Source organism: Pteronotus mesoamericanus, unplaced genomic scaffold (assembly GCF_021234165.1).
Source record: "Pteronotus mesoamericanus isolate MK-2021 breed Mesoamerican mustached bat unplaced genomic scaffold, CSHL_Meso_final scaffold_54, whole genome shotgun sequence".
In the NCBI taxonomy this organism is placed as follows: domain Eukaryota; kingdom Metazoa; phylum Chordata; class Mammalia; order Chiroptera; family Mormoopidae; genus Pteronotus; species Pteronotus mesoamericanus.
Window position 1 is genome coordinate 72,953,850 of NW_026555321.1, and position 20,371 is coordinate 72,974,220.

A 20,371-nucleotide genomic window follows, 5' to 3' on the forward strand; every position below is an offset into this window, starting at 1 on the left:
TTCCTGGAAGTCTCCAACAGACTGCCTAAGGTCAGACAGGGTCAACATCTGACATCACCAGAGGCAGATCCAGAAAGAAAAAACAGCCATAAATACTAGAGGCTACCAAGACAAAGTCCCTGTGGTCTTCTTCATGATTTGCAGTATTTTCTTTACTACATAGTTTTTTAACATTTGTTTCTTGTCCATCAAGTCTGTGCACATTAAGTCACTAGATTTTATACTATAGTTTATTTCTCTCCTTTCTATTAATAGTCTTAATCTCTTTACAGCCTCATTAATACTGGTTCATTTTCTGTCAATAGTGGAATTTCAGGGGGCAGTTATTTTTGCAGATGTGGTTTGTTTCTGGGCTTTGTCGTTTTGTTCTGGTAGCCCCTGCAGAACAACACACAAGATGTGGTGGGCAGAGTGACCCGCAGTCAACCATCTGTGGAAACAACATTCAAAACCCAATTACTGCCAGAGAGCCAACATAAATGGCATAAAAGGTATCAAAAAGCATCGAGTTCAGGAAATCAAGGAGACTGCACCACTGAAACTCACAGCTCTCCAACCACAGTAGTTCACACCACAAAGTCAGAAAATCAAGACAGATCAACTTAAGAAGCAGAAGCAAAAAAGAAGAGTCTCACAAATAATGGGAAGACAAAGAAACAACCCCCCCATCGAAAGGAGTGGAGGAATCCCCAGAAAGAGTGCTAAATGGAATAAAGGCAGGTCAACTAGCAAATATTGAGTTCAAAACAATGGTTATAAGGAAGCTCAATGAGCTCAGTTAGAATTACCAAAAACTGCAGGGAAACAAGGAACTTACTGCAAACTATATCAGCATGAAAAAGGGCATAGAGACTATCAACAAGATCCAAGAGGAAATGAAGAATACAATTTCTGAATTGAAGAACACAGTAGAAGGAATCCAAAGCAGGCTAGATGAAGCACAGGATAGAATCAGTGAGCTAGATGACACAGTAGAAAAAAGCTCTCAGAAAGAGCAAGAAAATGAAAAAAGACTCAAAAAGAATGAAGATAGGTTAAGGGAACTGCAGGAACATATGAAATGTAATAGCCGTATAATAGGGATACCAGAAGGAGAAGAAGAGGAGCAAGGGATACAGAACCTGTTTGAAAAAGTAATGAAGGAAAACTTCCCTACATTGAGGAAAGAAAAAGTCACACAAGTCCAGGAAGCACAGAAAACAGAATGTCCCAATCAAGAAGAACCCAAAGAGGCCCACTCCAAGACACACCGTAATTAAAATGGCAAATTTCAAAGACAAAGAGAGAATCTTAAAGGCAGCACGGGAGAAACAGGAAGTAGCAATACAACACAGCCCCAATAAGGCTCGCAGCTGACTTCTCAACAGAAACACTACAAGACAGAAGGGAATGGCAAGAAATATTCCAAGTAATGAAAAGCAAAGGCCTGCAACCAAGACTATTCTACCCAGCAAGAATCTCAATTAAAATGGAAGGTAAAATAAGGAGTTTCTCGGAAAAAACAAGGCTAAAAAAATACACCTCCACCAAACCAGCATTGCAATATATGTAATGGGATTGCTTTAAGAAGATGGAGGAAAAAGAGTGAGGGAGACAGGAACACAGGGAAAAAATGAATAAGTACCTACCAATAATAACTTTAAATGTAAACAGATTAAAAGCTCCAATCAAAAGACATAGGGTAGCTGAATGGATAAGAAAATATAACCTGCATATATGATACCTACAAGAGACCTACCTTAGAACAAAAGAACTACACAGACTGAAGGTAAAGGGTTGGGAAAAAAATATTCCAAGAAAATGGACAGGAACAAAAAGTTGGGGTAGCAATACTTGTATCAGACAACATAGATTTCAAAACAAAGGCCATAAAGAGAGACCCAGAAGGACACTTAATATTCAAAGGAAGAATCCATCAAGAAGACATAAACATTGTAAACCTATCTGCACCCAACATAGGAACACCCAAATATATTAGGAAAATCTTGGAGGACTTCAAGAAAGAAACAGACAGCAACACACTTATAGGAGGGAATTTTAACACCCCACTGTCAACATCAACATTTTGTTTGGATAGATCTTCCAAACAAAATATTAACAAGGATATTGTGGAACTGAATGATGCATTAGATCAAATGGACTTAACTGATATAAATAGAACCTTTCATCCCAAAGCAAAATACACATTCTTCCAAATCCACATGGAACATTTTTAAAACAGACCACATTACAGGACACAAAACAAACCTCAACACAATTAAGAAAATTGAAATTATAACATGATTTTTTTGGACCACAAGGGCTTGAAACTAGAAACCAACCTCAAGGAAAAAACTCAGAAATATTCAAACTCATGGAGAGTGAATAGCATGCTATTAAACAATGAATGGGTCAATGATGAGATCAAGGAAGAATTCAAAAACCTTCTGGAAACAAATGAAACAACAGTCAAAAATCTATGGGACACAGGGAATGCAGTCATGAGAGGGAAGTTCATAGCAATAGACGCCTACCTAAAAAAGAGAGAAACATTTCAAATAAACCTAGCCCTACATCTACAAGAACTAGAGAGACAACAAACAAAGCCCAGAGTGAGTAGAATGAAGGAAATAATCCTGATCAGAGCAGAACTGAATGACACAGAGAATAAAAGAACAATTCAAAGGATCAATAAATCCAGGAGCTTGTTCTTTGAATACATAAAAAAATCAAAAGCCTTTAAGCAGACTAATCAAGAGAAAAAGGGAAAGGGTCCAAATAAATAATAAAATGAAAGAGGAGAAATTACAACTAATACCACAGAAATACAAAGGATTGTAGGAAATTACTATGAACAACTATATGCCAAGAAATTTGAAAACCTAGGTGAAATGGGCAAATTTCTAGAAAAATATAACCTTCCAACACTAAATGAGGAGGAAGCAGAAAGCCTGAACAGACCAATAATAGTTGGTAAAACTGAAGCAGTAATCAAAAAACTCCCAGCACACAAAAGCCCTTGACCAGACGGTTTCACAGGAGAATTTTACATTTAAGGAAGGGCTAACCACTGTCCTTCTCAGACTATTCCAAAAAATACAAAAAGAGGGAAGACTCCCAAATTCTTTTTATGAGGCCAGCATAATCCTAAACCCAAAACCAGATAAAGACACAACAAAGAAAGAAAACTACAGTGTAATATCACTGACAAACATAGATGCTAAACTCCTAACAAAATACTGGCAAACCACATCCAGCAATACTTTAAAAAGAGTATACACCATGATCAAGTGGGATTCATCCCAGGGATGCAAGGATGGCTCAATATTCACAAATCAAATACATCACATAAACAAAAGGAAAGACAAAAATGACATGAACGTATCAACAGATGTAGAAAAAGCATTTGATGAGGTACAGCACCCTAATTTATGATAAAGACACTCAGCAAAGTGAGAGTAAAGGGGACATACCTCAACATAATACAGGCCACATATGAAAAACCTACAGCCAACATCATACTCAACAAGCAAAAACTAAAAGCTTTCCCACTAAGATTGGGAAGAAGACAAGGATGTCTGCTTTTACCACCTGTATTCATCATGGTTGGAAGTCCAAGCCTCAGCGATCAGACAAGAAAAAGAAATAAAAGACATCCAAATTGGAAAGGAGGAAGTAAAACTGTCATTGTTTGTAGATGACATGATAGTATACATAGAAAACTAGAGATTCCACCCCAAAACTACTTGACTTAAAAAGTTAATTTGGCAAACTGCAGGATACAAAGTCAACATTCAGAGATCAAAGGTATTTTTGCACACCAACAATTAAATGTCAAAATCAGAAATTAGGGGGAAAAAAATCGATTTGCTATAGCAACAAGAAAAATAAAATATCTAGGAATAAACCAAGTAAGGAGGTAAAAGACCTGTACTCAGAAAACTACACAACACTGAAGAAAGAAATTAAGGAAGACACAAATAAATGGGAGCATATACTGTACTCATGGATTGGAAGAATTAACATCATAAAAATTGCCATACTACAAAAAGCAATTCATCTGTTCAATGCAATCCCTATTAAAACACCAATGATGTATTTCACAGAAACAGAACAGACATTTCAAAAATTTATATGGAACCATAAACGACCCTGAATAGCTGCAGCAATTTTGAGAAACAAGAACGAAGTAGGAGCGATCACAATACCTGACATCAAACTATACGACAAGGCCACTGTATTCAGAACAGTCTAGTACTGGCATAAGAACAGATACATAGATCAATGGAACAGAATAGAGAGCCCTGAAGTAAGCCCATGTCTCTATGGTCACTTAATATTCGACAAAGGGGGCAGAAGCATAAAATGGAGTAAAAATAGCCTCTTCAACAAATGGTGTTGGGAGAGCTGAACAGCTACATGCAAAAAAATGAAACTTGACCAACAACTTACACCATACACCAAAATAAACTCAAGATGGATAAAGAACTTAAATATAAGTCATGGCACCATAAAGTCCTAGAGGAGAACATAGGCAGGAAAACCTGATATTCCATGTAGCAGTATTTTCACCAATATGTCCCCGAGAGCAAGGGATATAAAGGAAAGAATAAACAAATGGGACTTCATCAAAATAAGAAGCTTCTGCATGGCTAAAGAAAACATCAGCAAAATGAAAAGGGAACCAACCAAGGGAAAATATATTTGCCAATGGTACCTCAGACAAGGGTCTGATCTCCAAAATATATAAAGAACTCACAAAACCCCACTCCAGGAAGACAAACAATCCAATTAAAAAACAGGTGAAGAACATGAATAGACACTTTTCCAGGGAAGACATAGAGAGGGCCCAGAGACATATGAAAGGGTGCTCAGCATCACTAGCCATCAGAGAGATGCAAATTAAAACCACAATGAGATACTACTTCACATCAGTCAGAATGGCCATCATAAACAAATGAACAAACAACAAGTGCTAGTGAGGATGTACAGAAAAGGTAACCCTAGTGCACTGTTGGTGGGAATGCAGATTGGCACAGCCACTGTGGAAAACAGTATGGAATTTCCTCAAAAAACTAAAAAAGGAACTGCCTTTGGACCCAGCAAATCCACTGCTGGGATTCTACCCTAAGAATCTGGAAACATCAATTCAAAAGAATCTATGCACCCCAACGTTTATAGCAGCACAATTTACAATGGCCAAGTGTTGGAAGCAACCTAAGTGCCCAATAGTAAACGAGTGGATCCTAAAACTGTGGTATATTTACACAATGGAATACTATGCAGCAGAACAAAAGAAAGAAGTACTACCTTTCATGACAGCATGGATGGAACCGGAGTATTATGATAAGTGAAATAAGCCAGGCAGTGAAAGACAAACACCATATGATTTCACCTGTAAGTGGAAACTAATCAATAACACAAACAAGCAAGCAAAATATAACCAGAGACATTGAAATAAAGAACAAACTGACAGTAACCAGAGGGAATAACAAGGGAAAGAAGTGGAAGGGTCATCAAGGAACATGTATAAAGGACTCATGGACAAAGCCAAAGGGGGAAGGATTGAGGGTAGGAGGTGGGAGTGGGTGGGACAGGGGAAAGCGGTGGTGGGAAAATGGAGACAGCTGTACTTGAATGATAATAAAAAAGAAAAAAGGACGGAAGGGAGGGAGGGAGGAAAGAAAAGAATAGACAAAAAAGAATAGCCAGTAACTGTGGGGTAATTACAAAAAAATGTCACATATACATAGTGGGATACCAGAAAAAGAGATAAGGCACAGAATAAAGATTTAAAGTAATAATGGCTGAGAATTTTCCAAAATTAATGACAAACATCAAAATGGGTCCAGGAAGATCAGAGGACACAAAGTAGGATAGATGACAAAGAAAATCTGTACCATGGCACATCATGGCAAATCTGTATCATGGCAAAATATCAAAGAAAAGAAACATAAAACTATTGGTGGCATAAGGTTAGTCTTTCCTCATTCTCTTTTGGGAATTTACCCAACAGCAAAAATAAAAGAAAGAATATTCTAAACTCTGATAGAATTAGAAGATCCCGTATGACCTAAACCATAATACAGTCAAAAGAGATATATTATCAGTGGAAGTTGACAAAAGGTATACAAAGAAGCTGGGCACAGGCACCCCGCTTACAGATTTCAGACAGCCTGTTGATGTACACAGGATGTAAGAAATGCATCCTGAGGTGCACATCTTAAATCCCTGGTCTGCAACAGCAAGCGCCTCCCTCAATCTGCAATAGCTCCAAAAACAGAGGTAATGAGATTAGATAAGGAATCACACAGAAGTTATATGTGCAGGAAAAGAAGGTAAAAGTAGTTTTTGCTTGCTATGTTCACTGGAGGAGAAAGCAAGGCTAAAAAAAGGTTTGAGTCACAGGATATATTCCTAGGAACCTGGAACTTGCTCCTACTCTAATATCTCAGTGTGAACCATGTGCAAAAAGCTTATCAAGAAGCCCTGACTGTTGCAGATCAGTAGGTTGAGTGCCTGTCTCACTAAGTGAAAGGTCTTTGGTTTGATTCCTAGTCAGGGCACACACCTGGGTTGCGGGCCCCATCCCTGGACAGTGGCATGCAAAACACAGCTGATTGACGTTTCTCTCACAAACTGATGCTTCTTTCCCTCTTTCTCCCTACCATCTCTCTAAAAATAAATAAATAAAACCTTAAAAAAAAAAACCTTATCAAGAAAAAAAAAATCATCTCTAATACAGCAGAATAAGAAAAAGGTACCATATCACTTTCTACTTCCAACCATGATAGAACAAGGACCAGGTTTATGCACCTGCTGTAAATAACTAGAAAACTGGATAAAATACAGGAAACACTTGTTTCAGACACTGGAAAGAAAGCACAGGACTATATTCATTGAGAGAGAAATAAATGAAGTAATCTTAAAACTAACCCATCTTAACTTTCTGAATAGAAAAATTTCATACCAAATGGTATCATTTTGTTTAAAGCACAGAATAACCTTATTTAAATTGGACCTCCATTATGAAAATAAAAATATAAAAGGTTATATATATGAATTTAAGACCCATCTTACATATGATGAACTAACTTTATGATAAGTAATTTTATCATAAAGTAATTTTAGACAAATGTCATTATCAACACCCAACTGAAAACTATTTTAGCCCTGGCTGGTTTGGCTCAGTGGATTGAGTGCCAGCCTGCGAATCTAAAAGTCACCATTTCTATTCCCCATCAGGGCACATGCCTGGGTTGCACGCCAGGTCCCCCGTTGGGAGCATGTGAGAGGTAACTGATTGATGTTTCTCACACTTTGATGTTTCTCACCCTCTCTCTTTCCCTCCATTCTCCTCTCTAAAAATAAATAAAATCATTAAAAAAAATAAACATTTTTTAACAAAAGACTATTTTAAAAATGCGGTGAAGTATTTTCTTGGAACTTGTAATGGGCAGATTGGTCAATTAATCTAAGATGACAAAATCAGACAGTCAAGGAGAAACATTTTATACTCAAGGTATTTTTAGGGTCAATTAATCTAAGATGTCAAAATCAAAGACAGCCAAAAAAGAAACATATTATACTCAAGATATTTTTAGGTTTGAAAAGAAATAACATGAAATCACAATTATTCAAATTATGGCTTTACTGTCTATTAAGTATTATTTTAAAATAAACAAATACCTGTTTTTTCCTAGCACGATGATTTTTAGAAGTTTCTGGATGATTGTTTAAAACACTCATTCTCTTTCTTTCAGGGGCTTGTCTCTTTCCCTCTGTCCTTCTTCTACCTAAAAATAGGAATACTGCCATCAAAAATTGTTTTACATTAAAAGAAAAAGGAATTGTAGTTTTAAAGATCACCATGAAATTCCTATTTATTTTTTAGCTATTTTAAAGAAAAAGAATTCTATGTGCTTAATTTTTCCCCCCTTTTGAATCTCAGAACAGCACAGTACAGTGCGAAGATCAGTACTGGAAAATCAGAGGGGGGTGCGTTTTGAATCTTGATTCTTTTATATGGCTTTAAACAAGTCATCTCGCCTCCTAGAGCCTGCCTTTTCATGATCTGTTAAAAAGACAAATAATATTTACTAACACCAGTGTTAAAATTTTCTTAAGATAATATTTAAGAAACATATGATACAGTAAGTATAACCCTTTAGTCATTCCCTCTTTCTTATTCATAGTTTAGTAAGACAGAAAATATGTGTATCTATAACTGAAAAGAATTACTGAAAGAGAATTTTTTATATAGAACCTAAAAGAATCTACAAATAGAAGAAAAGTTTAGCAAGAAGGTTAGATAATAAACAATTATGTAATTGTTAGATCAATAAAATTCAATTGTATTTCTGTACATTAGCAACAAATAGGTAAAATATTTAATTAAGTCAACTGAAAGATAATATTTATAATACAACAAAAAAATAACATTCTTAGGGATTAAATCTAGCAGAAGTAGTCAAGATCGAAGTGTAGTAACTTATAAAGTTTTACTATATATGTTTGTATATGTACACATACGTTGTAAGAAAATCTAAATGGAGAAATACCCACAGGAAGACTTAATTGTGTGAGTTGTGTCAAAATTATCTATTGTTACAATGCAATTTCAAATAAAAATTTCAACAGGGTTTTACAGAATTTAACAATATTACTCCAAAATTCTATGTGTTAGGAGAGGTAGTCCACCTTCGGCCCTGGCCATCCCTGCAGTTCTTGCTGAATGTACAAGGCTTATTCATTTCTTGATATCAAGAAGCTTCTGTGGTTACTAAGACAGGAAACCAAGTAGGTCAAGGGAACCAAACTATTTTAGTTTAGAAATATAATTACTAGCCATTTTGTAGCAATAGATGTAGAAAAACAACTCTGGAACTCTAGCAACATGAAACAAATATTTCTTTGAGTTTAACTTCATCGTCTTTAAAATGAGGATGATGATATCTATGGATGTAAATGTTTTTGAGCTGTAATTTTCAAGTATTAGCTAATAGTGGCCATGTCATCGGTCATCAACTATGAATAAATTTATTCAATTAATATTTACTGCAGGCTACTATGTGCTGGTATCAAGTTGGCACATGTATGATTTTTATATTGATCAGTGTATTTAGGTTTAGATCAACAGTTTAAAAATCCCTACATGAGTGCAGTATCTAGAACATAGTGTCAGTTCAATAAACATTAGCTGAGTGTATACATGCTAAGGAGGAACTTTCAATCAAATTATAATAAAAAATAGTTATGATGAAAATAATTATGTACTGTTTTTTGAGTTATTTTTGATTATTGTTGCTTGTTTCTTAAATCAATCTAGCAATACCTTTAATAAGGATAATAAATTCTGAATGCAATGAGAATAGCTAGATTCTATATATAGTCAATTCTCATGATTCATGGGTTCTGTATTTGCAAATTCACCTACCTATTAAAATCTGTAACTCAAAAGTCAAGACTCATAGTGCTTTTGTGGTCACTGGCAAGACATGTGCAGAGCGGCAAAAGATTTGAGTACCTGACATACACATTTCCAGCTGAAGTTAAACAAGGTGAAGAAACTCTGCCTTCTTACTTAGCTCTTGTGCTATAAACAACTGTCCTTTTAATAGTCTATTTAGTAATACATTTTTGTGCTTTTTGTTGGTAATTTTAAAATGGCCCAAGTGTATTGTGGAAATGCTATTTAGTGTTCCTAAATGCAAAAAGTGTTCCTTACAGAGAGAATATTTTAGATGTGCTTGATTCAGGTTTGGCTATTGTTGCTTTTTTCTTAAATCAATTCAGCAATGCCTTTAATAAGGATAACAAATTCTGAATGCAATGAAGAGGATAGCTAGATTCTATATGCAGTCCATTTTCATTATAGTGCTGTTGGCCATGAGTTCAATGTTAATGAATACACAATAGATATATAAAATAAGGTGTCCACTAACAGAAACACATTAAGAGAAGGTTATGTATTGATCAGTTAACAAAAATGTTGTGTGACCAGAGGTTCCAAGGAGCCTAACCCTGTATTGCCGCATAATGCCTCTGTATTCACTAATTCAGTGTTCAGTGTATACTTCATAGAGTGTAACTACTGTGAATAATGAGAATCAACTGTATTCATGTTTTAGATAAGTAACTATTTTAAGTTGCTAAATAAAGTTAAAATAGAAAAGCAGTGTACCATCACAGCAAAAGTACTCTAAGCTAGGCAGTCAGAATAGCTAACTTTCTAACTTAGCTACCGCCTCTAATTAAATCTGTAAAGTCATGACATTTAATCTCTTTGTGCTTCAGTTTTCTGAAGTGTGTGCTCATGTATTGTGGTGATGAGGCCAAGGATTGGCTTGCTTTTCACATCAATTTTCCACTTTTAAAACTGTAATAAGAGTACTCACTTTTAAGAGTTTCTGCTCTTTCTTCTTTCTCATTAGAATCTTGTTGGTGGCACCCGTGTTGTGACTTAGATGAGAAGAGGTTCTTGTGAGACCTAAATAAAACATCAAAGCTTGTGACTGGTTCCACAAAGACTAGAAAAGCTATGGAAAAAGGGAGGTGATTTGTCTCCTCCATTCTCGGACATTCTACTTAGGCCTGTTTCCTTTGATGCTCTCCTTGCTTAGTGTTCCATCTTAACCTACTGCCTTTTAAGATTTTTGTTATCAGACTTCCCTTTCTCCCACCACTTATTTTCTCCTTCTCATCTACTCAAAAATCAAGATTCTTTTGGTTTTCCAATTAAACAGATGAAGTAAAAAAAACTTCAGAGTGTAAAGCATTAACTTTCATTCTCTCCTATGGCTTAAGTTTATTTCCCCAAAGGGAAATTCCAAAATTCCTTTACACATGATGGCAGATACCACTTGATCATCTTTGTAATTTCCAAAAAGGGCTGTATTGAAAGGTAAGGCTGTTTGGAAATACAGAATGTGGCAGCATTTTTGGACAACAGTGAAAAGTTGGTATTATTCCAGTTTCATAAAGGAGAAAACTATGATGAAAAAGTAATTCACTTAAGCTCAGGCAGCTATTTTATTACCACCTAAAATCTTTATTTTCACCTCTGTAAGCGCTCTGTGCAATCTGCTAATCCTGTCCCTCCCTCTCAAAACTTTCTCTTGTGCTCTCTGGAATGCCATTCTCAGCCTCTTCACCAGTTACCCCACCTCTTCGCTTTGTTTAACGTAGCTCTCCCTTCAAGAGACAATATTTCTCTCCTTGTGGCTTTCTCAAGTAGATCTACTTATCTTCCACCTTCCATGAAGAACAGGGTCCCAGAGGTGGGTCTTTTATATAAATGAACACCACTTTCAGAGTCTTACTTCCACAGAGACCTTAGCCCGTCAGGACTTGTGCCACTGAGGTGTACCACCCACTACCATGACTCAGCCAATCATTATCCTTCCTAGCATTTCCCACCATTCACAGATCTCTCCCTGCCCCTAACTATGGCTTTCAACATGAGTTTTTTCAGTGTTCCCTAGATAACCCAATGAGCAAGTGAGCCACTCCAACATGGTTCCATTCAGCATCCTGACTGCTCTGTCTCTGAAATGATTCATGCAGACTTCCTGCTCTCTAAACATGTGACACTATTCTCTTACAGCATTTATACTAGGTTAGGTACAGTTTTTCAAGTAATTTCATAAAATCAAAATTTGCAACATTCATCAGAAATGTAACCTCTATCCCCCTCCTGCCCCAGCATTACATTCTTGTTTCTATGGCAGAGTGAGAGTGTACTAAACATCTGCTTTAAGTTCGCGTGCTCCCTATGTGTGTATTCCAATAAAGGCATTGCGAAAGCAATGTGAGACAACTCAGAGTCCCAGAGGCAGGTTTCTATAGTTTGGAATTTCAGGACATGTCAGGGTCCAGACCACCAGTTGAGGTAAGTAGGATGCTCTGATATTCTTTAAATCATACCATTTTCATGGCATTTATCACGATCTATCTAGGTCTGCAGGAACTGCTGAAAAGATTTTAAAAACAGAGAAGAAAAATGTCAATTTACCTCACCTCATTAAGGATACTGTACCCTGTGAGGATTCAGTTACTGCAGATGGTTTGTCATTAACACTTTAAAGAAAAAAAAAATGTTAAGAATGCAATAAAAAGAAACATTTCATAAGAACAGTACTTTCCACAAGACAATTCAGTAAAAACTTCAATTTGTGCAACATATCTTTAGGAAAGAAATTCTGGTACCATCAGGACATATACTGTCCATTACAACATGGCTAATTTTCGCCAGATACGCTTACCAGAGATAGTAAACCAAGCTTCCCAAACACAATTTAAGCAGAATTAATGCTGTAATCAAGTATTTATAAAGTCACTCTTTAAAAAACTCTCCCTTGGATCTTTATTTCCATTCAAGTTTATCCTCTTGTCCTCTCCACCAGTCTCTAATTGAATTTTTAAAAAAAATCTCTCCCTTTTATGATAGTTAAAATTAGCCACCACAGACACTGCACAGCTATTGACACCACCATGGCTTCACTGCAACTACTCTCTCTTAAAACAACATTTCCTCTTCCAACTACCTGTCAAAATCTTAACCACCCTCCAAGGCCCTGTTCAGTGCTCACACATCCTTGAAGGTGTTCATATCAAATCTTTCAGCATGTAAGTTCATCCAGAAACTAAAAAATTATGTGTCTAATGTTTGTTTCACATCTGTAATTGTTATGGTCTCAAATAGTTTATAAGCTTTATCAGAGCAAAATATTTATTTCATCTAGTATTGATAACATAAGATCTTCATCTATCCTAGCATTTGTCTGACCTTACAGTCACAACTCTGATTCCATCTATTTGCTTCTAGGATGGTTTTGTAAGTTGCTTGATTCATGATTTTTACTTTGTATCTAGTTTTGGTTTTGCCCTGTGTCTGGTGCAGTTCTACTGTAAGCCTAGTAACAAACTAGGCACCAAGAATACAACCCCCCGCCCTTCCCCAAATTCTCAATCTAGTGAGAGGCACAGACAGGTAAACAGATATGTTACTATCCAAGGTAAGTCCCTTTACAGTGTTATGACTTGATACTATGGGAGCAGAGAAGTGACAACTCTGGTCAGAGGGCTCAACAAGACTTCTTATAGGTGATCTCTGAGCTAGACCTTGAATGGCAGGTATTCTTGGAGAGAATAGAAAGTAGTAAATTCAGAATTGAAGCAAGGGTCGAGGCATAAAAAAGCTTATGGTATTTCAAGATGAGGGAGAAGTTTTGGTTCTAGAAAATACTGTGTATGTGGACAGGGAGGGGTTAATGCTTAGGAACAAGGTTATTTATGAGGGGAGAAAAACAGAAAGTGGCTATGTAAGGCTCTGTAAGCCATGCCAATACATTCTAACTCATCTAGTAAGAAACTGAAAGCCAACAGGGGTTGTTATTAAGCTGTGAAGTGATTTAGACAGACTTGTTTTCATGGGAAACTAACTCTGGAAGTCATGTCAAGGATGGATTTGTGTGGTATAAAGCTAAGTGATAATCTAGGATATAAATGGTAAGAAAGGATAAATTAGCAAGACATTTCTAAGGAGGGATTCATAACATTTGGGGAGATAACTGGACGTATGATGTGATGGAGAGTCAGAGAACAGAGAGCAGATGAGAACAAGAATTCTGTTTTACACACTGATTTACTCTGTGTCTAGGAGACGTTTGAAATAGTGTGTGATACTATATAAGGAGGGGACATAAGACATGTTCATTATATGCACAAATAATGGTAAGTTTTAATTTTGTTATATTTTCAAGCAGTATTACACTGGGCAAGAAGACTGGGCTGCAAGAATCTATTAGGTCTTAGTATTACTAAACTTTGATTTCCTAAACAAAATGAAGTAACTGAACCAATAAAACTAATATCTGTACTTCTCAAAATGTGTCTTAGAAAAAAATAGGCCTGTGAGAACTAGCACTTTAGAAGAGGCTTTGGGGAAATGACAGTGAGGAGCAGATCACATTCTGATAGCAGGGACAAAAGAGACTATGAGACAACTGAGCTCAGTCCTGAGGTGTGATCAAGGCCATGTCCATCCAACTCGGACCCAAATCCCCATCTCTAAATAAGTATTTAAGATGGGGGACCTGCCCTGGCCAGGTGGCTCAGTTGGTTGTAGCATCATCCCTTATACCAAAAGGCTGTGGTTCAATCTGTGCTTGAGGCATATGCAGGAGGCTACCAATCAATGTTTCTCTCTCACATAGCTGTTTCTCTCTCTCTCTCATATTAGTAATAAAAAAAAAAACAAACCCTTGGATGAGGATTCAAAAAAAAAAAAAAAAAAAAAAAAAAAAAAAGACAGGGAACCTTCAGCATTCAAGTCATGGTCCCAAGAAAAAAAAAATTACATCCATTGCCAAATATATCCATCCAGAGACCACAGGATGACTGTTTGGCCTTGGGTTAAGGGTAGAATAGAGAGAATGAATCACAGGTTCAATAGAAAGAAAATCTTTATAATGGTCGAGTTTATACTATTGACAGGGTTAGCTTCTAAAGCCGAAGCAAAAGGTAAAATCGACTTTGTAAAAGTTATCGTTGCCAACCCCTAAAGAAAAAATAATTTTAGAGACTGAACTCTTGTCGCTCAGTATGTATGACTGACACAGCGCTTCCCCTCCAGCACGGGAGCAAATCACTATTTCTGCAGTGGAGCACCAGAGAGAGTGGGCTACATACACCTTAAAGGTGTATGAGCAATGTCTTAAATACTAGAATAACTGTCAGAAGAGTCAGTCACATAATGTGGGCAAGTGGGATATGAGAACTAAGGGGCACAGATGATTCAGGTTTCCAACCTCAGTACTGTTCCAGAGCACAAGTCCACTGAAAATGGTAAATGGTATCACACTATTTAAACTATGTATTTTTCTCACTCTCTATTTTTGCTTACCACATGTAACACAATTTTGCAAAAGCCATCAGGAAAAATAACTCTACATACTCTGAATCACCAAATGTTTATCATCACCAAATCAATATACCCAATGCTCGATAATTATTTTTATTAATGGCTCACTAGTATCACTTTTATATAAAGATAGTGCATTCATACAACAACAAAAAAATGTATCAATGGATTTACAAACCTTTTGCTTATGTCCAAATCAGCTTGAGTTTCCACGTCAGTATCAGTATTATTAGACTTATCTTGAGTAATTGTTGTTCTTGCTCTTTTACTTTCTACTACTTTTGCTGCTGCCTTATAAAGGGGGTTGGGGAGAGAAAGGAATGCATTAAGCCATTTAAAACAAAGGACATTAAAATTAAAGCTAATTCTTTGATAGTCATAACAAAAGTAATTATTCACAAGCCACCCAAGGGCACTGTGCTGTTATTTTCCCCAGTAACTATGACATCACCAGCAGCTATTTCAGCTATCTGCTTATGGAGGTCTTTCTCTGTAAATGTATGTCATACATAACAATGCTCTCTTGGCAATATTAAGATAAAAGGTTTCTTAAGAAAAAAAAAATCCAGATATTTTAAAATAAAACTACCCCAAGTTAATCAATGCTCCATCATAACATATTAAGTTAAAAATTTTTGAGGTCAAGACAGAGGCTAAAAATATATTATAAAAAAATATAAAGGCCCTTTTTCAGTTTAATTTTACTTTTTCCAAAAATATGTTAAAACTTTCTGTAAAGTTTAATTAAATTTAAATGAAATATTTTTATTTATTAACTCATTCTAAATTTCCCCCCTAAACTTTTTATTTTGAAAACTTCCTTAACTCTTATTTTCAAAAGTTGTAAAAATAATACAAAGATCACAATAAACCCTTTAGGTTCATTAATTGTAACACTTAGCCACACTGTTCTGCAAAAATCACTAAACAAAATTCTGATTTTTTTTAAAGGATTTCTATTTTAACTATTCTTCTTTATTATAATAATTTCTCCTAAGTCTACCAGTCATTCTGAAATATGCATACCTTCATTAAAAATGTTGATGATTTTTCATCAAGCACATAATTCACAAAATTCTTAATTTTCTCCATCATGTGGTTGTAGCTGAAGTGTTGAAAAAAGGAATGAAATGTATCTTTTTGAGAGATTATTGTAAGCAATTTCCTTTGTAAAGACTAGAGAAGATAGAAAAAACATTAACACATAAATCACAAATAAGATACTAGAAATTGTCATTTATTAAGTTAAAAAGATTATAAAAACAAACTCAAAGATACACAAAAAATTGGTGAAATTCTAATGTTCTAAATGGCCTACTGATTTATTTTCTTTTTAATTAAAAAAAATCTTACATTCACACACATTAAAAAAGAACTTAAAAAATATTGTAAACCTGAATATCCATTACCGAATTTAACAAATGAGTATCATCTGTACAATTACAGGCCTTGTTTATAAGCAGGGGCAGGGAACCCAATAAATGTATCAGGCTTTCTGCTGCAATTTGGAGTGCTATACCCTAGGAACAGGAGAAAATTAGAGATAGACTGAGCCTTACTAAAACTACAGCTGACTGTCAACTTGGCTCAGTCCCTCAAGGGATTAAGGTGATCATCCCCCAACTCTACACATACCAGTTAATGACAAATGCTCACCTGCATTAGTCATCAGGGAGACAGAAATTAAAACCCAATGTGACACACTACATATGTGCCAGAACAACTAAAGTGAAAACCACAGATAAGGTCTGTGAAGCAACTGGAACTCTCCCGCAGCACTAAAGGAATTGGGATGACTGTTTTGGAAGCTTATTTGGCAGCATCTATCAAAACTGCCTATGTTTATACCCTATAACCCATCAACTCTATTCCTAAGTATATTACATGTTTTACAAAAGACATGTATAAAGGAATATAATAGTCCAAAACTGGAAATGACTCAAATGTCCATCAACAGTAGAATACATAAATTGTAGTACATTCCTACAATGAAACAATGAGAATGAACAAACTATTGTAAGCAACACCACAGATCTTACAAATATAAACTTGCAATATGATTCTATTATATAAAGTTCAGAAAAATGAAAAGCTGATCTTGGATGTTACAGGCCAGTGGTTAGCCTTGAGAAGGTGACAGGGGACAGTGACTGGAGGATGGGGATGCTGGTGATCTTCTGATTCATGATCTAGGGGCTCATCACACAAACATGTTCCTTTTGTGAAAACACACCTACTTATTTATACATTTATGCTACATGTTCTCTACTAGAGGTATGCTATTGGTCAATAAAAAGTCGACAGAAAATCTATTTTTTCTTTGAATAAGCTTAATTTACTCTAATAGCACTTTATTTTTAATATTCAACCTTAACATTACACAGAGAAACAAAAATGACCAATGATCACATAAGAAACCTATAAAAAACCATAAGAAAAATAAGCAAGTTATAATGCCTTCCTCCATAGCTGCATTGCCCAATATAGTACTCACTAGCCAGACATGGCTACTGAGCCCTTAAAATGTATGAGCCCTGAATTTAGACAAAAGTGTAAAATACACACCAGGTTTTGAAGACAGTACATAAAAGGAGTGCAAAATAGCTCGTCAATAGATTTTTATATTAATTACATGTTTAAAATGGTTTTTAAAATGTTAAAAAATATAATGGGTTAAATGTTATTAAAATTAATTTCACTTGTTTCTTTTTACTTTTTTAATGTGGCTAAGAAAAAATTTAGTATCACATGTGACTTGCATTGTACTTCTATTGGACAGCACTGTTCTATACATCATTTCTTTTCTCCTTCCATGTTCTTTCAATTTTCCTCATTCCATATAAACAGTTCTAAAATTCTGATTCTAATAGAAACAATTACCGTATAAGAATGTGAGTCATCAAATATTCTTTCAAAGACTTCTTCTGCTTCCTTAAAATTGCCACTTTCCATGCAAACGGCTATAGCCTAAAAGATAAGGATGACAAACATAACTTAGACTGCTTTTCAAAATATTGAATTGTGTTTAATATTGAAATAACTACTTTATTTAAAATATTTTTATGTATATAGTAATTTTTTTTGTAGTTTAATAATTTTGATTTGATAAACTATATAAAATACTTTTTCAAAGATAAAGTAACTGTTGTTTTAAAAGACGTGAAAAAATCCCACATATACTAATAAACATATAGCATTCTATCTCAAATTTAGGCCAAATTAAAGACAAGTATTAATAAATAAATTAGAAGCTACATTATGTACACAAGACCCACTTAAAGCATATATTACATTGTTAGATATATAAATTTGTTTCTAGAATGCTCATTTTATTTCATTGATCTACTTGATTATTTCTGTGCTGGTGTCATGTTGTTTTAATTGCTGAGACTTTATAATGGATTTAAATTTTTTAATATTTTATAATGGAGTTTGACGTTTAAAAAAATAAATAAAATCAATTTGCATTAAAAAAAGATAAACAGAAATGTTAAAAAAAGAAGACCCACTTACATATTTTGACCAAAAGGGAAATGAGAGGGGAAGTAGACAGCATTTGTGAAGATCAGGATATATAAAATCTGCTAGAGAGGATACCTGGAAATCTCTAACGGAAACCTAGGAAGCCAGATGCTTTTCAACGATCATTTTATAAACTACCCTTTTTGATACCATATGTGGTGAAGATATGGGACCACCATTACCATCTAAATAGCTTTATAAACTTGGGCAAATTATTCAACCTCTTGGTGTCTCATTTTCCTTATATGTAACAGGGTGGAAATAATAGTACCTACTTCATAGGGTTGTTGTGAGAGTTAGAGTTATATATGAAAATACTTAGAATAGTACCTGGCAAATAGTAAGCAACATAGTATATGTTTGTTATATATTTTATGGTGATCCCCTCAACTTTTTACAAGTATATTAACAAAGGCCTGCTTCCTCTAGAAACTCCTCCAACTGGGATAACATGACAAATCTCTTTGCTGTGCACTGATATTCTTAAAAGAAGCAGTCATTTTTCTGCCCATTCTCTTCAGAACTTAATTCTACCTGACAGTCACTGTCTTATCAATAATTAATTCATGGGAAGGTGGAATTCCTCCTGTGTTTTCTCTCCTACCCAACAGTAAAAAATTTTTTTAAAATGTGGAAAAGTTTATTTATCTAACAAAATTCCTCTTATAAAAACATATTTTCTCTGTTCTTATATCTCTGAGTAACTTTTTGGCTTATCATTTTTTTTTTTTTTAAATTTAAGTTTTACTGTCTTTTTTAAAATTCCTCACCTGGGGATGTGTTTTATGGATTTTCTTTTTAGTGAGAAAGGAAGGGGGAGAAAGAAACATCAATCAGTTGCGTCCTGTACCCCCTCTAACTGGGGATCAAACCTGCAGCTTAGGTATGTGTCCTGACTGGGAATCGAACCCACAGCCTTTTGCTGTACAGGATGGTGCTCCAACTAACTGAGTCACCTGGCCAGGACTGGCTTATCACTCCTTAATAGGCTTCTCCTAAAACTCTCTCTACATAGTTAAAACTTTACATTTTCTTGATCACAAAAATCCACTGATTTTTTAAATCAAATATTCTACTTTTTTTCGAATTTATAATCTTTAAATAAAAATTGAGAGGGCACAAACCACAAGTTTTTCAAAGCTGCTTGTTGATCTTTAAATAGATGTGGCACATTTTCCCAAGTGTGGAAAATAAATACTTAGGTGACAAACACTACTAAGCTCTAGCTCTTAGAGCTCAAGTCAAGCCTATAAACCAAAGGTTTTCTAAAGAAAATTATAATAAATTTTACTCTGGGTTTAGTGCCCTACATTTATTAGAGTGGCTTTTCATTGCTTTAGATGTTGTGCTTTCATTTTGTAGCAAAGTAATAATTATAAACACAAAGTAATACTCATACCTGAATTTTAATTAAATTCTGTATTTCTTCATGAAATTTGTCATGTTCCTTTTCAATTGAATCCCAAATCATCAGGGCTGATTCCAAGGGTGTAATTCGTTCATCAGTTTCAAACTGTGCATCTTTTAAAACAAGAACAAAAATAAGTAACTTCGAAAGCTAAGTAGAACCTTACATTTTCACTTAAAAAATTTCATTTCTTATTTACTGAATGTATACTACCTGCCAGGCACTACCCTTGCATATACCTTTTCAGGGAAGTGATCTGATATTTCAAGTTAATTTCCTTATTAAAATCAGCTTTAACAATGGAAGAAGCTAGATGAGCTTACAGTACGTTGAAAGCTTTACTAAAATATTGATTTTAAGATCTAAAATAAACTATACATTACGTAAGGTGACACGGTAGAAGAATTCTCAAATGGTTCATAAGTCTAACTGCATTATAACAAACCTCTAGAGCACAAAATTGGTTTACTTTGAATTTGATTTTATCAAACTACTTAAAATCCTTGTTAAATATTTTGTCGTTTTTTAAAAAAAGATTA

At 35.0% G+C, this 20,371-nt stretch overlaps 1 protein-coding gene across 1 annotated transcript in view; it reads right to left on the bottom strand.

Annotated features, from left to right (window-relative positions):
• TERF1 (telomeric repeat binding factor 1) overlaps positions 1-20,371 on the bottom strand; it is a 40,651-nt gene that overhangs the window by 8,594 nt on the left and 11,686 nt on the right. The window contains exons 3-9 of the mRNA XM_054595536.1: positions 19,824-19,945; positions 17,783-17,869; positions 15,929-16,078; positions 15,081-15,193; positions 11,998-12,057; positions 10,377-10,468; positions 7,669-7,775 (exon numbers count right to left, since the gene is read on the bottom strand). Of these exons, the coding sequence (XP_054451511.1) occupies positions 7,669-7,775; positions 10,377-10,468; positions 11,998-12,057; positions 15,081-15,193; positions 15,929-16,078; positions 17,783-17,869; positions 19,824-19,945 (731 nt within the window). The remainder of the gene's footprint in view (positions 1-7,668; positions 7,776-10,376; positions 10,469-11,997; positions 12,058-15,080; positions 15,194-15,928; positions 16,079-17,782; positions 17,870-19,823; positions 19,946-20,371) is intronic.